The sequence below is a fragment of the Galleria mellonella genome, unplaced genomic scaffold, assembly GCF_026898425.1.
Source record: "Galleria mellonella isolate WM207_F2 unplaced genomic scaffold, CSIRO_AGI_GalMel_v1 utg310, whole genome shotgun sequence".
Taxonomy (NCBI): Eukaryota; Metazoa; Arthropoda; class Insecta; order Lepidoptera; family Pyralidae; genus Galleria; species Galleria mellonella.
The window spans coordinates 1351650-1372297 of NW_026442071.1; the positions used below are offsets into that span (position 1 = coordinate 1351650).

The following is a 20648-nucleotide window of genomic DNA, read 5'->3' on the forward strand; positions in this document are numbered from 1 at the left end:
TTAATTTATGAAGGAAATAATTTGTCCTATCCTTTACGTACCGTAATTTCGTTGGTTTCTTTCTATACCAGTCTTACTGAAGATTAAATAAACAAGTTCAAAAGTGTCCAAATAAAACTGTGGTGACGGTTTCTTCTTTTAGTCTGCGCAAATATGACCACTTTTCCACTTTCTGCAATAGAGAAACTACTTAATTAAATGGTTTTCTATCCGTTTACGCAGGAACTAATGTAGATATGAATGTTTAGTAAATATATATATATATTCCTTCTATTTTATTAATAATTTGCCATTTTTCTATTGCTATCTAAAAAAGCTTTGTGATGAAACTCAGGGTTGTACACATTGTAATATAAAAATCCTTTGCATTAAAAAGCTTATAACACATAACAGCTTGAATTTAGACATAGTCGCTTACAAATCAAGATAACTAAATATATTATCAATTTCAAATCTATTAAACACATTTATTGATAAAAAAGGATAATGTTTAAAAAATAAAAATCTGACCACATTTGAACATATTTTATTAATAGCACAACAACACTAAAACTAAAATCTTTAGCATTTATCACATCATTTACCATTCCTATGACCGTTCGCTTCCTATTTCCTTCCAGTGTTATTTTAAATAATATTATCAAAGATATGATACCGTCCATTTCTAAAATATCACCCAAAAAATACAGCCTTCTATAACACTCTAGAACATGTCATACACCTTTGGCTTTAATTAAGTCTAATATTTACAATAATAAACATCTATGTAACATCGATTTTTAATCAATAATTCTCTAAAATACATCAAGTTGTAACAACAATATCTCTATTCAATTAGGCGTGTTTTAATTGTCTCATAGAAACATACGTCTCTGAGATAGTATCTATATCAAATACATGTCAATTTCCATATTGCCTTAAGTACGTTCAACTCTGCATCGCGTTGCGTTACGCAGCACTACGCATTACCTACAATTTTTGATAGGCTAACGCTATAATAATAATATAACCGCGTTCCTCATGCGCCTACGCACAATCAGAAGCGCACTCACGAATACTACCTTCACTCATTACAATCATATTTATGTTACATACAGGGAACTAATATGGATAGGTACCTAGGTATAAATAGGTAGGAGTTACAATATTTTTTCAAAAAAAATATATATTAAAAAGTGTAAGTTCTTTTATAAAACCATTAAATAACTACAGGTTAAAACATGATAGTTATCAAAATAAATTCGTCTAAAAAAATAATAACAACACAATCGTTATCATATTATTCTTATTTACTTACTATAAATCTATAATTTGAGTAAAATATCTAAACGACAAGTCTAATTTACTAACTTGACTTGATACAATAGATAAAGCACTCCCCTTTCGGCCTACGTGGAAAATCTACCGTCATAGTATTTTCACTTTCAAGAATATTGTATAAAAACACTCGTGTCTTTTATGACACCTCTGATTATCGTATAGTATAGTTATAAAAACTTGCTTAGTATAGATGCTATCACTATCAGAGTAATGGTATTCTGATGGTGATAGCATCAAATTGGGGATGAAAATGATAATAACACCCATGTGTTGCTGTTCATTTTCAGCTCAAGATGTTATAAAAGACAATTAGGGAAATAAAATATAATACACCAATGCAAGATAAGGACAACTCTTTCTTTCCATTGTCCAATGCTGGCTATGCATTGTTATGGTGATATTACTAAAATAAAAACCGAATATTATTGGTGTATGTGTAATTTTCAATTAAAAAAATGCAGTGACGGTTACGCTGTATGGCTTAGGAGAGTGCCCTAAGGTGTCTATATTGAAATTGTACATACTCAATCATTTAAATCGAATACGTACTTAATTGAAATTGCTGAACATTTGATAGTGCAAAGAACTCTTATTATTAAGTATATAAAGCTTCTACTGAATGGTTACTTTTATATTTTAATTGTTCAATTTTTTTTTTAATCTTTGATATTAGAAGTGTCTAAACTAAAACTGTACTATATTTTGTAACATAAAATAAAAAAAAATTACTACTTAACAATCTAAACCTAAGTTATATACGTTGCGTAATACTTTAAAAATAAATACATTGGTATTACATAGATACCTAATTACTAAAAACGGAATTGTCTTTGCGACCGCCTCGCAAGTTAGATTTTCTGCTCAAAATCTCTAGGAATTCATATACCAGTAAATAAATTTTATGCTATCGCATATGTTTTTTTTTTTTTTTTTTATATAAAACAAGAGATTCAGCTATTAAAGTGTTCAGTGAACGGTATACAGTTTAGCAATGAAGAATAAAATTAAATACTGTGATGACCTATTTACACGGCATCGTATCAAAGGAAACATACAATCTATTTGTAGGCACGAATGTATTGATCTGCATGATATCGATCATACAAGCTGCTACTATAATATCCAGGATAGGCAGTGGTACGGCAAGCCTCAATCGGGTTTCTTTATAAATATTTCTAATTTGAGAATATCCTTTACATACTAAATTAAAATTGCGGGCATTGAGAAGACAAATTATACAGATAATTTTATGTACCTATTCATTTTATATCTATACATTGAACTACTCTACTGAACACTGGAAAATGTGGTTTTAAATTATTACATAAAAGAGAGAGTGATAAACATTCACGTATTATCTGTGTACTAGGTACAATATTATGTTATGAGACAATTTATCATTGCTGAAATACTACTAAAGTTACAAAGTACGTATTTTTGTTTACCAATAAATACAGCAAAATATGTGAAACAAATTTTGAATATATCCTCTAAAGAGTTAAAAATGATATTGAATTCATATTCTGTATATGAAGATGAGACGTATTTCAGATTTCGACCTAAAATAATGCACCAAATTACTAAGTAATACTGATAACTACTTCGGGATGCTATATAGTTAAAGATAAATAGGCATAGTCGATGTTACGTTTTCGAAATTATACAATTTTATATCGACAATTAATTAAAATGACCTTTGAAATTATACCTAATCCCAACTACATAGCCAATAACATAGGTTAAGTAGTACCAACTGATCGATTTATAAAATGACACAATAACAATTATATTATTCGTAAATAACAATATGCCTAATTGAATTATAGCAAAAACCATAGTTTTGACAATGATCTTACTCACTGAAACAACCTGAATAACTGCGGAAACTAAAATACAAAAAATATTATGTGTATAATAATTATTGGAGATTAAAAATATACAAAGAAAATCTAATTGCTTATATAATATACATATGTTTTGAGCGAAATTGGCAGCTTACACTTATGTAGAAATCAGAAATTATAACATTTTTGTGCAAATCTCAGACGGAGTTATTTTGTAGTTGGACGTATGTACATAAATACATTAAGGTATATATTGTTAGTTTTATAAAACTCCATGCATTTTATGAAAATTGTTATTGTTGTATTTCTTAGTTATAATAACGGTACAGTATGTATAACTAATCATCTTAAGGAGTATTTTTATATACTTATTGTTTTTTGTACGAGTACATACAAGGACACACACAATGGTTACTAGGTAAATATTGGCACGATACCGTGTAAAATATGCACACATCGCAATATCTTAGATCAAAGAGTCTTTCTTGTCTAGTACAATTTTATATCTTTTTTCATTAACTCAGTCTATAATCTTAAATAGAGCAGTAAATAATTTGCCACGGAACTAGGTATACTGTGTTGTACACCTATGTTACTTATTCGAAGAAGCATAATGAGTATAAAGACAGTGCAATGTTCATCAATCACCATCATAATCGTTAAAATTACTGTAATATTTCAATTTAAGTATTACTTTATAATATTTAATAAATAATATTCGTATTATCTGTCGCTACCCTGCGTTTTTATTAATTTTCTCTCTTCAATCATGAGTAAAATAGAATGTAGAAATATTCAGTATGTTTGACATTTTATTAATTAAATAATGATATAAATTGACGATGTGTGAGATGAATGAAATCATCTCTAAATGGTCTCGAAAATATTATAATATTGTCTATGAAAAATATTGTTGTCTTTCGTAGCACCACTAACCTACCATCGAATCGAAACTTTGGAAACATTTAATTATGAATGCATTACAATACCAATCTTGTGAATTTAAATATTAAAATCATAATGACTGGATGTTCGTAAATGAATACATAATTTTACTTTCCCTTAAAATTATAATATTAAGGTCTTTTTTTATTTTCAATTCCTTTCATTTTATGAGCAGAATTATCATATCATACATATTTATATTTATAGTTTATACCCTAAACCAAATCTTTTTTGTTGTTCTTATCCCAAGGCCCTTCGCATATTTATTACTTAAACATTTTAATTATAGAATTTGGCATTCGATATTCAACTGATACAGATTTATTATAATATTATTTAATATCTAAATCGCAAACTACGATTCTTTATTACTTTTATACTTTTATTTACAAACTATTCAACTATTTAAATTATACACTATTTTCTTTCAACTGATGAGGAATTTATTAGTTTCCTAAAGTGTTTAATAAACATATACCTACCTACCTAGTGCAACACATACTATGTAGGTCTCGCACAAATTTTAACGTTCCATAATAGAAAGACTATAGAACGAGTTTTAAGATAGGATTTTTATAACTTTAACACAACAAAGATACTTATAATTATCACGTTAGATTGAGCGGTAGATTTGTTTCTTTACATAAAGATATAGTAAGCGTGATGAATGTTAAGCTTTCAAATTTTTATGTTCAGTAGATTTTTCTTTCTGTTTGTTTGATGTAGATGGCTGAGCAGCAACTGTAGCAGACTTCTCACCCGTACTTACTAAAGTCTTAACAGAATTATCGGATGAATTGCTAGCCTTAGTAGTCTTTGGTTTTACTGATGACTGTTTACTTATACTTGTGGTTGCTTTTGTATTAATGGCTGTAACTAAAGGCATTTTTGAATTTTTGGAGTCCAATACTTGTGTAGTATTTGTTATGGTAGGTCGTGCATTTGTCGATGAATTATTTAGATTTTTTGAAGAAGTTGGCACACTGGATATCATGGGCGTTGTTTGAACTTTTTCAGAACGTATACCAGGTCCAATTGTGGGATTTGTACTCGATTTATCCAATTTTGTTGATACGGTAGACACTGAACTTGGGGATGTCGCAATTTTTGCCTCTGTTTTTGATACAATTGAAACAGAAGAAGTCATCGCTACTGGCGCCGTAGTTTTAATAGCAGCAGTAGTTACTTTTATAGATGAAACATTAGTAATCGTAGGTTTAGCTGTTGAAGATTTGCCTCCTACTGTTGAAACTGCAGTTTGATGGGGTACAGTTTTTAATGTTGAAGGTTTATCTCCTATTGAAGAAACTATCTTCTGATTAGGTTGACTAATAATTGATGTTGTTACTGTAGGTTTAATATTAGATGAATCTGATATTGTAGATTTATATGTTGATGATACGCATGTTGTAGGATTAAATACTGTTGACTTTGTCGTATTAACTGGTGAATGTGCTGATGTCATCTTAGTAGTTGAGTTTATTGTTGTCTGAGATTTGTGTCCTGATGATGTCGTTGTTGGAGGTTTCACTGCTGATGTTGTTGTCGTTATATCCTTATTTTCTGATAGCATTATCAATGATTTACCTGTAGATGCTACCATTTCTGTCCTTGGCTTTTTCGTCGACGATTCCAATGTCAATACAGGCTTAGAAGTTGATGTAATTATTGATGAGTGAGGTTTAACCATAGATGATATTGTTGTTACATCAGCTTTATGAAATAAAACTTTGTCTTCCGTAGTTATTGAAACTGTATTATCATGTGGTAATGACATTGCTGATGACGTAACCATAGATGATATCGCTGTTGTTGTTTTAGATATTGGTGATTGATTCGATACAGTAGTCTTCAAAGGGACCCCAGATATGTTGTCAATCGATAAATCTGATGTCAGTACTGTTGTTGAGGTTGTTAGTGCCACAGGTTGAACTTGTGAAGTAATTTCATCTAACATGATAGATTTAGAAGTAGTCGAAATCAATGGTGTGTCAAATTTTGCATCTGACGGTACTGTTACCGTTGAAATTGTAGATGGACATATTGTTATTGTTTTATCAGTAGACGTAACAATTATTCCTTTAAATGGCGTTGTTTGTACTATCGTTGTCGTGGTTGGTGTAATTGTTGATGTTATATTTGATTTTTTTACTGATGTAACTGAACTAGATAGCGATTTTGTTGCGGGCAAAGAACTCACTTCATCTTTTACATTTGGAGTGCTACTTAACGTATTATTATATTTAGATATGCCTATTATTGTATCATTTGAAGATTTACTAACAATTAAATCCGATGGTGATTTATGAGGCTTTTCTATTGCACCATTATTTTGACGTTGCAATTGTTTTAAATTACATAAGTCAGGAAGAACTTTTTTATCAGAAATATTAGCATAATCAATGTTTTTATTTACGTCTATCGTACTTTGTACATTTACAGAAATATCTTTTATAGTGGAACTGCATGTGCTGTTTTTATTTTCACTTAATTTTGAAATATTTGGAGAAATTTGTTGAATAGATGTAACACTATCACATTTTACTGTTTTAATTGGCACAGTAGTAGGATCTGTTTTTGTAGATTTGGTAAAATCACATGTAATAGATATATTTTGGGTAACTTTATTTGCATCTGACTTTTCATTAAATGATTTATTTGATAGTTCTGAACATGTTGAATTGTTGTGAACAACATCGCTTGTGGTAGATTTTTGTTCAGTAGCAACTTCTGAATCATTTGTACAAGGTATAAAAACTGGATTTAAACAACTATTCATTTTACCAGCGGATACAGGTAAAATTTTATTTTCATTATTACTTATACTCGCAGCTTTAACAACACTACCTTCAATCGTTGAGAGAATTGGTACTGGCGTTACCTGTACCGGTTCCATATGTTTCGCTTTACCATCAGCATGAATTTTAGCTGTTGTAAAAATTAAAGGACTTGGACTATAACCTGTTTGTTTGGTTGCATCAATTTCAACAAGAATTTGAGTTTTAGGTGAGACAATATTCTTTGTTCCATCAGAACTACCAAAAATATTAGTATTCATATGATTATAGATGGTAGACGGTGAGATAGAAAAAGATTTCTCTACATGATTTTCATTTGTGACATTAATTAAAGATTTACCTTCTACTGTGCTAGGAGCAGTAGATAAAGAAGGTTTTTCATGCTTGTTATCAGACAAAAGTTTTTCTTTATCATTTTCTTTTTCACCCATAGAGTCAGTCTTTGTTTTTGACAGAAGATATTTGGCACTTTGGTTTGGAATCTCTGTTTTATCCTTATCTTTTTGTAATAATGGTTCAATGATAGCGTCATCTGATTCATGACTAAAGTTTTGCACTTTTCTCTTTATTGAATTTCTCTTCGTCTTCATTATGCCTACTATGGGCTTTTTAGCCTCGTTTTCTATCCCACTTGTAATAGATGTTGAGTCCCCGCCATCTTGTGACGTCTGAAATAAAAAAAATAACATTTTTTACTACAAATATCTTATAAGTAGAAAAGTCTGCACATTGAGATCATCTGTGAATTCTATGAAATTTTTATAATCGATAAGTGTTTGTTACGTCATTATGAGAGAATGTTTGAAATAATTTCCAATAACTTTTTATAATCGAGTTTATATAAATATAATTTAAAAACTGATACGAGTATTTATTAGCGCAGAACATCGAGGTTTTTGTTAAATAAAGTTAATTAGTAACTAGTAGTTAATTTGTAATATCACTAATTTTACAAAAAATATAAACAAATTTTTTTTTTTCAATATAAATATACCTATATCGGACAGTATAAATAATATATTAAAGAAATTGGAAGAATCTTCGATAAAATACCAATATACCTTCATAGTTAACAATAATATGTTTAGTGTAAGTATGTCTACTGTAATGCGACTACTACTTAATATCCACAAATTTGTCTACAAATTAGGTCCCCAAAATGTTAACAATTGAGATTATTTAACGACTAAGAAATTCGCGTTTTGCCCAAAACAATACAGTTTACAATATTTTCATGATAGAAATGCATTATTATTTACGAAAGCAACATTGGTTATTTTTAGGTGATATAATATTTTCAACAAGTGTGAACGGAATATTATGATTTTTTTTAAACCAAAATAATTGTTTTAGATTATAGTGTATTTTTTTTTTAATTTTAGGCAGTAAAACTAATTCGTAAGAACAAGTCATACTCATAATCATTTATAATATTTTATTGTTCTGTCATTGTGTTCTTTATATAGTATTTACATATTAACATTAAATTTATAAGAGCAATAATAAGGAATATCTTTTTTTCTTTCCGATTCAATTTACCTTACGCATAGCAACGAGCGGGTGCGTGTGCGGGGGTCATGCCCCGCGCTCACGTAACACAGGCCGGCCATGTAGCAGCAAAACCGGCGGCGACAGCTCCGACTCTCCGCGGATGGCAGTCGTGCAAGCACCCGGCGTCGCGGCTGGACCCCACTCCTCTGTTGGTCTAGCGAGAACTCGCGCTTTCTGTAATCGGAGTACACAATTACTTATATTTTTAACAATCCATTCCTTTAACTAACGTCTTGTTCTATTTTCCCCATAAGATCCAGACAACTTATAATTTAACATTTTCCGTCACTTATTTTTTGTTCTTCTAGCCGCCTCTCCTTGGAGGAAAGTAATTATAGTAAAGGGGTTCAACTATCCTTTTGCTATCATCATATCAAGTAGACCTCTACGTACTTCTATCTGAAAATTATTGTTGTTAACTGTTGTCGAATTCGCCACGATGGGCACATTGACCTGCTTCATTCTTATTTACCATCTCTCGTTATACCCCGATTACACTCATTGGTGTCACATTTTCACCCATTAAAAAAAAGTCGCCTCTCCTCTTACAACATTTCACATTGTATGACATGTTGACATGATCTTAATAAGAGCAATGGATGTACTGTGACCAGCACGAAATTCCGAATGATATTGGCACAAAAAGTTATTATAGCGAAGGTAATCAGATAATCGCTGTAGTACAAAATGTTTCAGCACCTTAGATAGAACTGGAAAGATGAAGGTGGGACGATATTTAGAAGAAAAAGGGTTAGGTTTCTTAGGAAAAGGAATAACATGTCTGTCTTTAAAAGCGAACTAAAAGATACCAGAAGCAAAGGACCAATATAATATGTCCGCTAACAAAGGTGCTATGAGATATTTAATAGGCTCAATCATGTTAATACTAAGGCCATCCTCACCTATCGCCTTAGTTATTAATTTATTAATAGGTAACCAAAAAGAAACATAGAATAAAAATTATATCTGCGGGTCGAAACATGGAGAATATAAATAATGCATCATGCTAGGTTTCGAAAATTAATTTTATGTGTGTAACAAACCTGATTGTTTAAATAAATAAGCTGAATAATCTTACAAGTGCATATTTTGCCATGTACATACGGAAAGAAAAAAAAAGAAAGAAAATAAAAGCTTTTTTGACAACCAGTTGCATTAACAAAATAAAACAAAATAGAGATCATAATATTAATTTACTACAACTAGTTGTCAATGTGGTCTGCACTCTGCATTATGCCATGGCAGTTTATTCACTGCCACAGCGCTGTTATTCTGTACAATTGTGGAAGCAGAAGTCATACTAGGTACACTAACCTCCATAATAGTGAGATCATCTGGGCCACTGCAAATCTGATCGACGGCCATGAGTACCACTACAACCACGGGCAATACACCCAGAGTCCATCCCACCGCGTCAGCCCACATTGGGTACACATAGTGACCGTATGACGCTGGCTTATACTCGATCCAATTGAACACTAGTATGAACTGAAACCAGATTCTTTTATTATTTTTTTGTTCATAGTCATAACGACACATGGTCATCATATGGCAATAGTGATAATTTGTAAGTAACTTAAATATTATATAAATTAAAATTTGTAAGTAAAAGATGGAAGTTCTCAAATCGCCGATATTTTTTGTGTGTATTTTACGCGATATATTTGACAAAGTTAATTGGATTTTGATAAAATATTGTTTGTACAAATTCTTAATAATTTGAATTTTATCTTTACCGATTAGTTAAAAAATGATGAAGGTATAAGTTACTCGTAAAAGGAATTAAGTTCTTCATGTCAATCGATATCAGTCCTACTACTATCCTACTATTATTGTAAATGCAAAAGTTTGTTTGAAGAATGGATATTTGTTACTCTTTCACACAAAAACTACTGACCGGATTTGAAAGAAATTTAGTACACAGATAGATTATATCCTAACATATAGGATATAATCCTTAGAAAATAGGACACTTTATATACTAATCCATGCAGGCGAAATCGCGAGATATAGCTAATCATGTTATATTATAACAAACTATTTCGAAAACCATTATTTTTAGAGTACATTATGTTATATTATCAAAATAAAGCACGATAAAGTCTTGTTCTCTTTTTTTATTTAGAGTGCATTAAATTTATCACAAATTACAATCCTTTCATCTAAATGGTATTTTTTTATCATTGTTATTATTATTTGTGTAAGAAATATATTCAGTATGTTATCCCAATAATTTTCATAAGTTTACAGTATTAGTTATTGCATATTTTATAATCGTGAAGCAGAAAAGACGGAAAATTGCATACCACTAGAGCAGCAGGAGTTATGAGGCGCCACATTGCACTCCAAAAGATAACCCACAGTTTGGACTGTTTTCCAATCATATGCTGAATATCTCGGCAGAATTTCTCAGCACCGTAAATCCACGCGATTAATATGCACTCTCCGATAGCAATGATTAGCACTGACCAATTTGCTGCATATTTGTCCATAAGTTGCAACCAATACATCCCACTCTAAAAATAAAAAATAAACACAATAAATATTACACAGTTTTTAGTTTTAAAAGAAAAACAGAATTTTAATAAGATATTAAATGAAAACCAACTCACGTTAGTAGTAAAAATAAGACCACCCAAATAACCAAACACTGCTACAGTGAGTACCACCCAAACTTTATTATGTCTGAAGTTGGGAAATCTATCCAATATAGCTGTGGTCACCGTCTCCATTAGAGCAAACTGCAAAATTAAAAACATATAAATGTATAGGTATGTAGATATATGTATATGTTTGAGACTATCCTAAGATACAAAAACTAACGTATGTACCCTAGATATATATATTTTTCTTATAACCTGCCGTATTATATTCAAAAAAAATTAAATACACAACTGCTCTATCAGGGATTCCTCAGGAATAGCAACGCACGGGAGGTATCATGGGCGAAACAGTATACTCTGTTATGTCCATGGTACTATTCATGTCTATAGGCGACGGTTACCACTTTCCATCCGTTGGGCCGTCAGCTTGTGTTCCATTCTAAATTGCATAAAAATAAGATCATTAAAAAAATTAAGCCATTGTTACTCAGATTAATATAATGATTCTAATGGTGTTCCATATAATCAAATCTGTACAGGTACAGGTATCTGAAAAGAGTACACTTTTTTGCCCAGATGAGTAACGAAGTAACTGCTAAGCGCGGATCTCTTCTTTAATAGAGAATATTACCACAACTTCCACGCTGGCCAGGTTTAGTTTTATTCCAAATTTTCCTTCTGTCATACTGCATGGCGTATTGTGTTATTTTAACAGTAAATATAGTTTTAATGATTATAATATTTTATGAATAAATGTTGAATTGTCTCATTTTGCCTATTAAATAATTACCTGTGAATCGAGTCCAAGAGTCAATAACATGACAAAAAAAAGAATAGACCAAAGGGGTGACACAGGTAGTCTAGTAACGACTTCAGGATACACTATGAAAGCAAGTCCAGCGCCTTGATCCACAACTCTATCCACATTAACATTCAATTCGTGTGCTAAAAACCCTATAACTGAGAATATAACCAAACCAGCGAAAAATGACGTCGCTATGTTTGACACAGCGACGATTAATGAATCTCTGCAAAAAGAAAAAAATTGTAGTTAATAGTTAAATAAACATGTATTGACAAATTAAAAACCTTTTTCATGAAAAAAATAAAACTTACATATAACAGTTGTTAGAGAATTTGTTGTAAGAAGACAGTGTAATTAAACCTCCCCATGCAGGGCTTAATGCAAAAAATATTTGTACAGCGGCGTCACCCCAAACCTGTAAAGATATACATTTATACCTTAATATTTCATTTATATATCATCACTAATATTATAAATAGATATGTTTACGGTTTATATTACCTGAGCATTAGCAAGTTGACTAAAATCTGGCGTTAGATAGAACAGTATGCCAGTCGATGCACCAGGTAATGTCACACCGCGGAAAAACAAGATTACCAGCACTACATAAGGAAAGAGTGCAGTGAAGTACACTACCTGAAGGAGCAAAATATGAATTACACGTATTAATCTTAAAAAGAGAGACGAAGTGCAATGTAATAATCGTTTTAAAAATAAAATTTACTCGTAACAACTAATATAAAAAAAAATTTTGTGAGCTCGACTCACTAATATCATTTGTTTAGATTCAACGAACACTGTTATATAAATAGGTATACTTATTAATCGTTCAAATGCATATCACTTATTAATTTTATTACAATTCTTTTATACGGTAAACTGAAACTCTAGATTACATGTTATTATATATATATATGTGTGTGTGTGTGTGTGTGTGTGTGTGTGTGTGTGTGTGTGAAATACAACAAATTGTTGGTTTACCTTTCCTGATGATTGAACACCTTTGCAAAGACAAAGAAAAACAATAACCCAAGCAGCCAACAGACAAATTGCCATTCCAAACCGAACGTGACCAGTCTCTTCTATTCCGGAAGACAAACCAAGTACTTTATTTCTACAATCAAAAATAATGTTGTTAACTATTACTAGTTTCTTTGCGCTTTTCTCTATTATTATTCATTTATTCATATATTATTATTCATTTATTATATTGTTATTCATTTTAACATTTCATTTTAATTATCGCTTTTGACATTTAATTCAATAAACTTCGTTAAATGCAAATCTCATAACGACATCTCTTTATACTCACGTGAAATATTCTTCAGCTGGTGGTCGTCTAAGAGCAACATCTGCTAAAGCGGCGATATTATGCATTGATGCATAACTTTGATTAAAGCACTGTCTCAAATAATAAGTCCCATTCTTTGCTTCGCACTCGTCAGCTTCTTCGTACGAGTAGCAATCTAAAAAAAACATGTCTCACAGTTTTCTATTTTCATGCGAAATATAAAAAGTTAAAAATATAGATGTAAACTTTACTTACATTCAGTACTCCAATCAGCATCACAATTTTGCCAAGGTAGCTGATAAAATATACTCGTGAAAGACACAGCCATATAATAAATTGTCCAGGCTATAATAAGGTTATAATAGAGCATTACTATGCTAGATACTATAACCATGCCATAACCGAGACCTCGGAAAAGAGGACAGAATTTGTTGTAAACGGCAACTGGGCCTAGAGCAGCATATTGCCCAAATGACAGCTCCATAAACATTAGCGGTAGACCCGCTATTATAAGCATAACCGTAAATGGAATGAGAAACGCACCTGAAAATAAGGAAATAATTTTATATATTATTAAAAATGCTGCATAATTAGGCACACCAATTGCCTGATCCTCACGTTACAAGAAATTAGAGAACAAACATTTATGAGTACAACCCAGAAGACCCAGGCTCAATCCAATTTAGAAAAATTGTTCAAGCAAGATTTAAACTATGGATCTCATATCCGTAAAGTATCTAACAAACAAAACTTCGTGTTCCACAAGGAAAAACAGACTTCAATTGGTGGCAATACAAGTTACTTTGATTTAAAAACTGTTTAATTTTTAAATCAAAGATTACTACTTCAATTAAGAATATTTTTGAAGTAAGTTAGAATAACGCACTGTGGTGCATTACTAAACTTTATAAATACTATAATCTATTATGATGTAGACCCCAAAATGGAAAATAATGATCTGAAATATTACCTCTTTATACATAAAATTCAATTGAAATGTCTTTTAGTATGCCTAATTTACAAACTTTCACATTCGTACAAAGTATTAGTAGAATTAGTAGGTACCTACCTATTTTTGTATGAGCACCGTTATGTATGTACGCGTACATAGTATTGTAGGTATCTTTTTAAGTGTATGGTTATGAAACAGGTACTTACTATCATAAATTAATATTATTAAAAGTACTTTTTTAAAACGGAAAAAGACGTTAAACCATCAGGGACCAGATGGTTTATTTATAAAAGACTATTCATCACGTATAGCTAACAACTACTCTCATCACACCGGTCTAAAAACTCCATTATATCCATCCAAATATATTCATTCATTTAGAGATTATATTGCCAACCTTCTCTTTTTAAGATAGTTGGAAGCGAAAATAGGTCGCTTTTTATGTGCTGCCACTACTCACCTCCTCCGTTATTGTAACACAGGTACGGGAATCGCCAGACATTCCCCAGGCCCACGCTGTAGCCCAACAATGACAGAAGAAAGTCGAAGCGCCCAGTCCAGTTTCCACGCTCCGGCTCCGCCTCTTCTGTTACTGGCTCTCTAATTTCTTCTTTGAACTATACAAAACAAAAATTTGTTATTGGGATTTCATTGCAAAATAAATCCCTTAAAAATCTCTAAAAAAAGTCTACAGTCAATTGTATAATTGTTTATATATCAACACATGAGTTTATTATTAATGAAACACGAATGAAGGATTCTAAATTTCACACAAGCAACAAGATATGCTAGAAAATCAATACCTGGAGAGCCAAGATAGTAAAAGTACGTTGTTTTACTTGGGTTTCTCCTTATAAGTAGAAGATCACATCACCTTATAAGGAGAGAGCCAGATAAAACAATAGGGCATTAATGGATTTCTAAATTATTTTATTAGAGCTCAATAATTAACAAAAATAAACAAATAAATACTTTTAGATATAACACAGTGTTATAAGTTCATATTATACATAATATATTATTATAATATATAAAAAAATACCAAAACTAACACGTTTGTGTTTCTGTGTGTCTGTTTAGACACACTTATTAATCGTCAAAAAGTGATTTTATATTCGCTGGATAATTATCACGAAACAAGGGAGTAAGTACTAAGTTCTCATGAATACATCAATAATCCAAAACTAAGGAATGATTTATCCTGATCAGCCGATTCCTCAATAAATGGCACATTTATTAAGACTTACTCAGATAAGTACATAGGTTATCCTACACTCTTGGGGGAAAGGGATTGTTAGTAATGCGGATTACCAGTCCAATTGCTAGCAACGTGCGCTGTCAGATTGATCTTCAAGTGATTCCCCCTGAAAAACATCGTGCTGAATTCCAAGTCAATTCCAAATTCCACGATGGACTAACTGACCTGGCTTTTTATCCTTACCTATCACCTCTCACTGGTGCCCCGCCGATGTATAGCGATAGCGCAGGCGGGATTACCATACCATTTTCATTTATAAAAAAAACGGTATACGCTGGCGGTATATGGCCGGCTTACCATTTCATTATGATCCATTAAAAAATTCTTTATTCTTAGAACATAATTATACGTAGCTAATTTTTTATGCAATTTACATTGGCAAACAAGCTGCCGATCTACCTGATGGAATGTGGTAACCATCGCCTACGACTAGACATGAACAGTACCATGGACATAACAAAGTATACTATGTTACCCTCATGCATATGTACCCCTTCATGCATTGCTTTTCCTAAGGACTAAGATGTTATGCCTCTGTACCCTGTAATTATATTGCCATATTTCACCCTTCCTTTACACAGCCATACGAACACTATTGCTTCACGGCAGAAAGACGAATGGACAAAGGTACCCAAGCAGATGATTTTAGTATAAAGTTACACTCTAGTAATTTTTAAATAGGTAGTAATTGTAAGTCATTTAACATTTGTCGATTGATTCACTTGGGTCTAGTCTCCGACCAATTAGGATCCACTCCATCATCATTTTCTATAAATTGATATGATTTCATTTACTTTTATACAACTACAAATAACAGTACGCGAACGACAAAACAACGCCATTGTCTCTAAGTTACGATGCATTGCTAATTTCTACATGTCATGTACTTTCATTAGAACATTGTATGTATTACTATGAAGATTACAAATTGTGTATTACCATATAGATTACAAATACCAATTTTGTTAAAAAAAAATTACCCTTTCCTTTCAGCTGTTTTAATTTTCTTTAACAATTTCTCCAAAATTTTGTAAACTCACAAATTTTTATCGAATATTGTAAAAAAATATACCTAAATTGTCAACCCAAATCCACTCGTAGCCACTAAAGTGGTACTAGTAGTAGTACTAAAGTACCGTACCAACTTCGTTAATATAAGCTTACGTTATAGGATCCCATACCAAAATTTTAAATTTATTGACTATAAATAATATAAAATTTAATTATTAGTTATTGAGTGATTGTCAATACAATGCAACTTTAGTAATAACATGAATAATAAGAGACTGTTAATTGCAAAAAGAATTATCGAAATCCTTTTACTATTTGGGAACTTGTAACATACTCACAAAAAAAGCGAATTGAGATTTTTCTTTTGGAAAAAATAGCCTTTACAATCAAGCTATAGCTGTCAAGGCACTTTTATTAATCAAAATATGACCACTTCATATAAGTATAGGCAACTAACTCCTAACACACTACAAATAAGTATATATGCATAAATATTATTTTGGCCATTTCTTGTAGTCCTAAATATAAAAGTTATGTTAGCTACATGTTCAGCATTCAGTACATAGACATCCTTCTAATCACCTCAATATAACAATCTACTTACTACTAGGTACTACCTTTAACCTATAGTTACGTAACTAAATCAAGTAAATTTTTTTTTTTAATATTTAAGATTATATTGAAAAATAGCTGTAACTTTAATAAAATAAATAAAAATTAACGAATTAGAATTCAGGAATGACAAAAATATAATATTAAATACCTAAAATACGACCTCAAAAATATCTGTAATCAATCTTTTACAGTCGATTTAAAAATAATTTCTAAGTAATTATTATTTACTACAATACTATAATATATTATTTGATTCAAAATAGGCCTCTATCTAATTATTCTATAGAAATCTATATAATGTAGTATTGAAACACTATCGTAATACAGGTCGATAAATAGGTACTCACGTCTGGGTATTTTATATCCATAGCGGGGATACCTTTAGTCACTGCCGGAATATGAGTTTTAGATAGCTTTTCCATCTTATACGATGATAGTATTGAAACTAAGTAAGCACATGTCGTTGTTTAAGCATGATATTGGTGATCTCAAGAGAGCTGATCACCCAAGAAACGCTGAACATCGCACTGCACATCACACTCCCTGAGACTGGACAGAAACTACCACTATGTATAATTACACAAAATATATTGTGATTATTCTACAATTTAAAAATATTAGTGATTTTAAAATAATTTTACAGAAGAAATAAATCAAGAAGCAAGCGTGTTAAATACATGTTAAATCAGAAAATATAAAACGCAGGAACGCGCAGATGTCAAGTTTTGCATCGACCGAACTCTGAATGAACATCTAGGTCAATATCAAGACTCCGCCCCCGCCATACCCCTCGCCCTACTTCACCCCCTCTTCATGAAATTTTCTCTACTGACGAATATGAAATGAAAATTGTCTGATGGGTATCCTTGCTGTACGAGGAGCTTTTATTTACGTATTACATTAAAAAGTTTCACTAGTAACTAATAAACTACCTACCTGCTCAAAGATTAATTGAAAAATAACAAAGAATTAAATAATCCATCTCTAATCGTACTTATCACGTGGAAAATAACACATGTTTAATTTGGCTCCAATAATAATTATAATAATTAATATCACTTATGTAATATTAATTATGTGTGATGATTATAAAAGGGAAAACTATCTGGTCGATATCTTTTTTGTAAGAAAAACTTTAATTTTGATACTAGCGACCCGTTCTGGCTTCGCAATAGTCTATAGAGATACATCTTTATTTTTTTAATAAAACTGAACCTATGTTATTTGCTGGTGATGTAGCTTTCTTTAGGGAAAAAAATTCTTTATACAACTTAAAATGGCAAACAAGCCTACGGCCCATTTGATGTAATTATTAATTTAAGTCAGTTGAATATTTTTTAAGTCTATCATACATTTATACACAAAAATCTAATTTCTTTAATTAATTTAATAGACAAACCATGTTCCGTAACTTTGCCTACGTAAATAAGTTCATATATAATTATATACTATAAATTTAATATACTAAATTTCTTCCAAATTCGAAACAAGTATGATTTGAGTAACGAACTTCCAAACTTTCACTTAATAGATATATACATAGATATTAGAAAAATCGCTAGAAAACATTACTAATAAAAATAATTTCGGTACCTACCTAAGTGTAAATCATCAATAATGCATTAGTTGAAAATACACAGATTAATTTACCTACGTAGCTAATAGTCAATATTTACACAAATACGAATTAGGTATATTATTAACTGCTCAAACATAGGCGTATTGAAGTGAGGGCTGGATGAGCCGTACCCACACCAGAATTGCTGGTGCCCACCTTAAGATACGAGCGGAACTTTTAACTATGTACAAAGACAGGTCTGTCTGAGAATAATTAATTTGCCCTTTTTAAGAGGCCATGTCGCCCCTCCCCCCTGGAAAATAATCCAACACCAATTTTCGTGGAAATTGTGTAAAATCTTTTCTTAGTGGATGCAAACTTTCATCTATATTCTATAAGGAATCTATAAGTCAGATATTAGGTTAATTGTTTGAAGCTAGAGATTTATCATATTGTACAGAATAAGTACCGAATAAGTACATTGTACTGAATAAGAACTTCCAAGTCGTTATCATTAAAAATTTGTATCATTGTTGATTAGTTCTGCTACCTTTGGTATGTGTGCAACTGCCAATATTTATAGATTAACTCCTACTAGGCTATTAGTATACGTAAGCCACTAAAAAATAATTAACATGTGCTGAAATAAAAATTTGCATGCCTTTAGATAAGGCGAAATGTGTAGCTCAATAATATTTAAGACCATTAGTACCACATTTCGAGCAAATAAATAATTATTATTATTCACAGTGTGCTATTAATGACTTCCTAAAATTAGTATCCATTTGTTTATTTAATCTAGAAAACATATTGAGTAATAAAAATTTTCAGATCAAAATTATTGAAGGGAAATTGAACGTCAGCTGCCAGAAGTGAGGCTGTACCATACCGTTGCGACTCAGAAGGCCGCTGAAAGTAGAGCAGAGTATTGATCACAGGACGGTGCGCGGCCGCCTACCCTAGCCGCGTAGCCTAGCCATACACCCACCACTGCCTATTGCAAGCACATTTAAACGTTTTCAAAATATAATTCCTTATAAAAAAAAAAATTAACAATAATTATGAATTTGCAGATTTAACACAAACTTCTTCAAAAAGTAATAGCTATACCTACACCTTTCCCGCAATAACCGTTAAAGACCAAATTTATTTGCTTATTTGCATTTTTATTTTTATCAAAATTATGTTTTGGTTTTCAAATCAATTTTAAATTCCTCTTAAAAATTCCCATCAAATTGTAATACATCGCGAACTAAGGTATCAACGAAATTTTTGGAGCATTATTATTCTTATATTTAGTTGTCTCAAGTACAAAAGTACGTATAGTATATATATAGATGTGTGCGTGTGTGTATATATATATAAATAAGTATACACCGTATATATAGCCGTACTTAGGTAAATATGTTTTATTTTTTTAATTAGTGATAATGGAATGATAACCCCGCCTGCGCTATCGGTATACGCTGGCGAGGCACCAGTGCGGGACGACAAGTGATAGCAATTGTTTAGTTAGACCCTATTACTTAAATCCTTTTAAAGTAAATATGTTATTAAAACAATATCCAAGTAGATGTGTTAATGATTTTAAACAAAGTCAAAAACATGAAGTTTTAAAATATATGGAATGTTCCAAGTACAGACTTATCTCTGTGCGGCTTTATTATCGATTCTCATACCATATCAGCGGTTAATTGTCCACTGCTGAACAGAGACCTCCCTCTATTGAGAGGTCTATTGACGATCTATCCCTCGACCTTTAAGTTCCCTTAGTCGCTTCTTACGACATCCACGGGAAAAAAAGGGGTGGCCGATTCTATGCCAGGACCACACGGTATTATTTATTATTCTGTAGTAATAGTGAAATAGCATGTAGCATGCATATATATATATATATATATATATATATATATATATATATATATATATATATATATATATATATATATATATATATATATATATATAATATCATATAATATCATTAATATTATTTATAACTTTTTCTAATGATTGTATTAATTTTACAGGGAATTGGAGAAGAATCATTGTATACATTGTAATTTGACATTACTCTTTTCAATTCATTATATCAAG

The 20648-nt window shown here is 31.1% G+C and overlaps 1 protein-coding gene across 2 annotated transcripts; it reads right to left on the reverse strand.

Moving 5' to 3' along the window:
* Nucleotides 1-510: 510 nt before the first annotated feature.
* Nucleotides 511-17731, reverse strand: LOC113509105 (sodium- and chloride-dependent glycine transporter 1-like). Of its 2 annotated transcripts, XM_026892387.3 has the most exons (13): nt 17341-17731; nt 14570-14726; nt 13413-13700; nt 13179-13332; nt 12848-12980; nt 12368-12502; nt 12178-12281; nt 11852-12089; nt 11071-11199; nt 10765-10974; nt 9773-9946; nt 8447-8632; nt 7438-7575 (listed from the first exon to the last, which is right to left on the reverse strand). In XM_026892387.3, the coding sequence occupies exons 1-12, from the start codon at nt 17413-17415 to the stop codon at nt 8483-8485; spliced, it is 1947 nt and encodes a 648-aa protein (XP_026748188.1). In that variant the 5' UTR covers nt 17416-17731; the 3' UTR covers nt 7438-7575; nt 8447-8482. The 2 variants fall into 2 exon arrangements, with proteins under 2 accessions (XP_031763349.2, XP_026748188.1); XM_031907489.2 differs by lacking the exons at nt 9773-9946; nt 10765-10974; nt 11071-11199; ... (6 more) ...; nt 14570-14726; nt 17341-17731 and having other exon boundaries at nt 511-7575; nt 8447-8586.
* Nucleotides 17732-20648: the final 2917 nt, after the last annotated feature.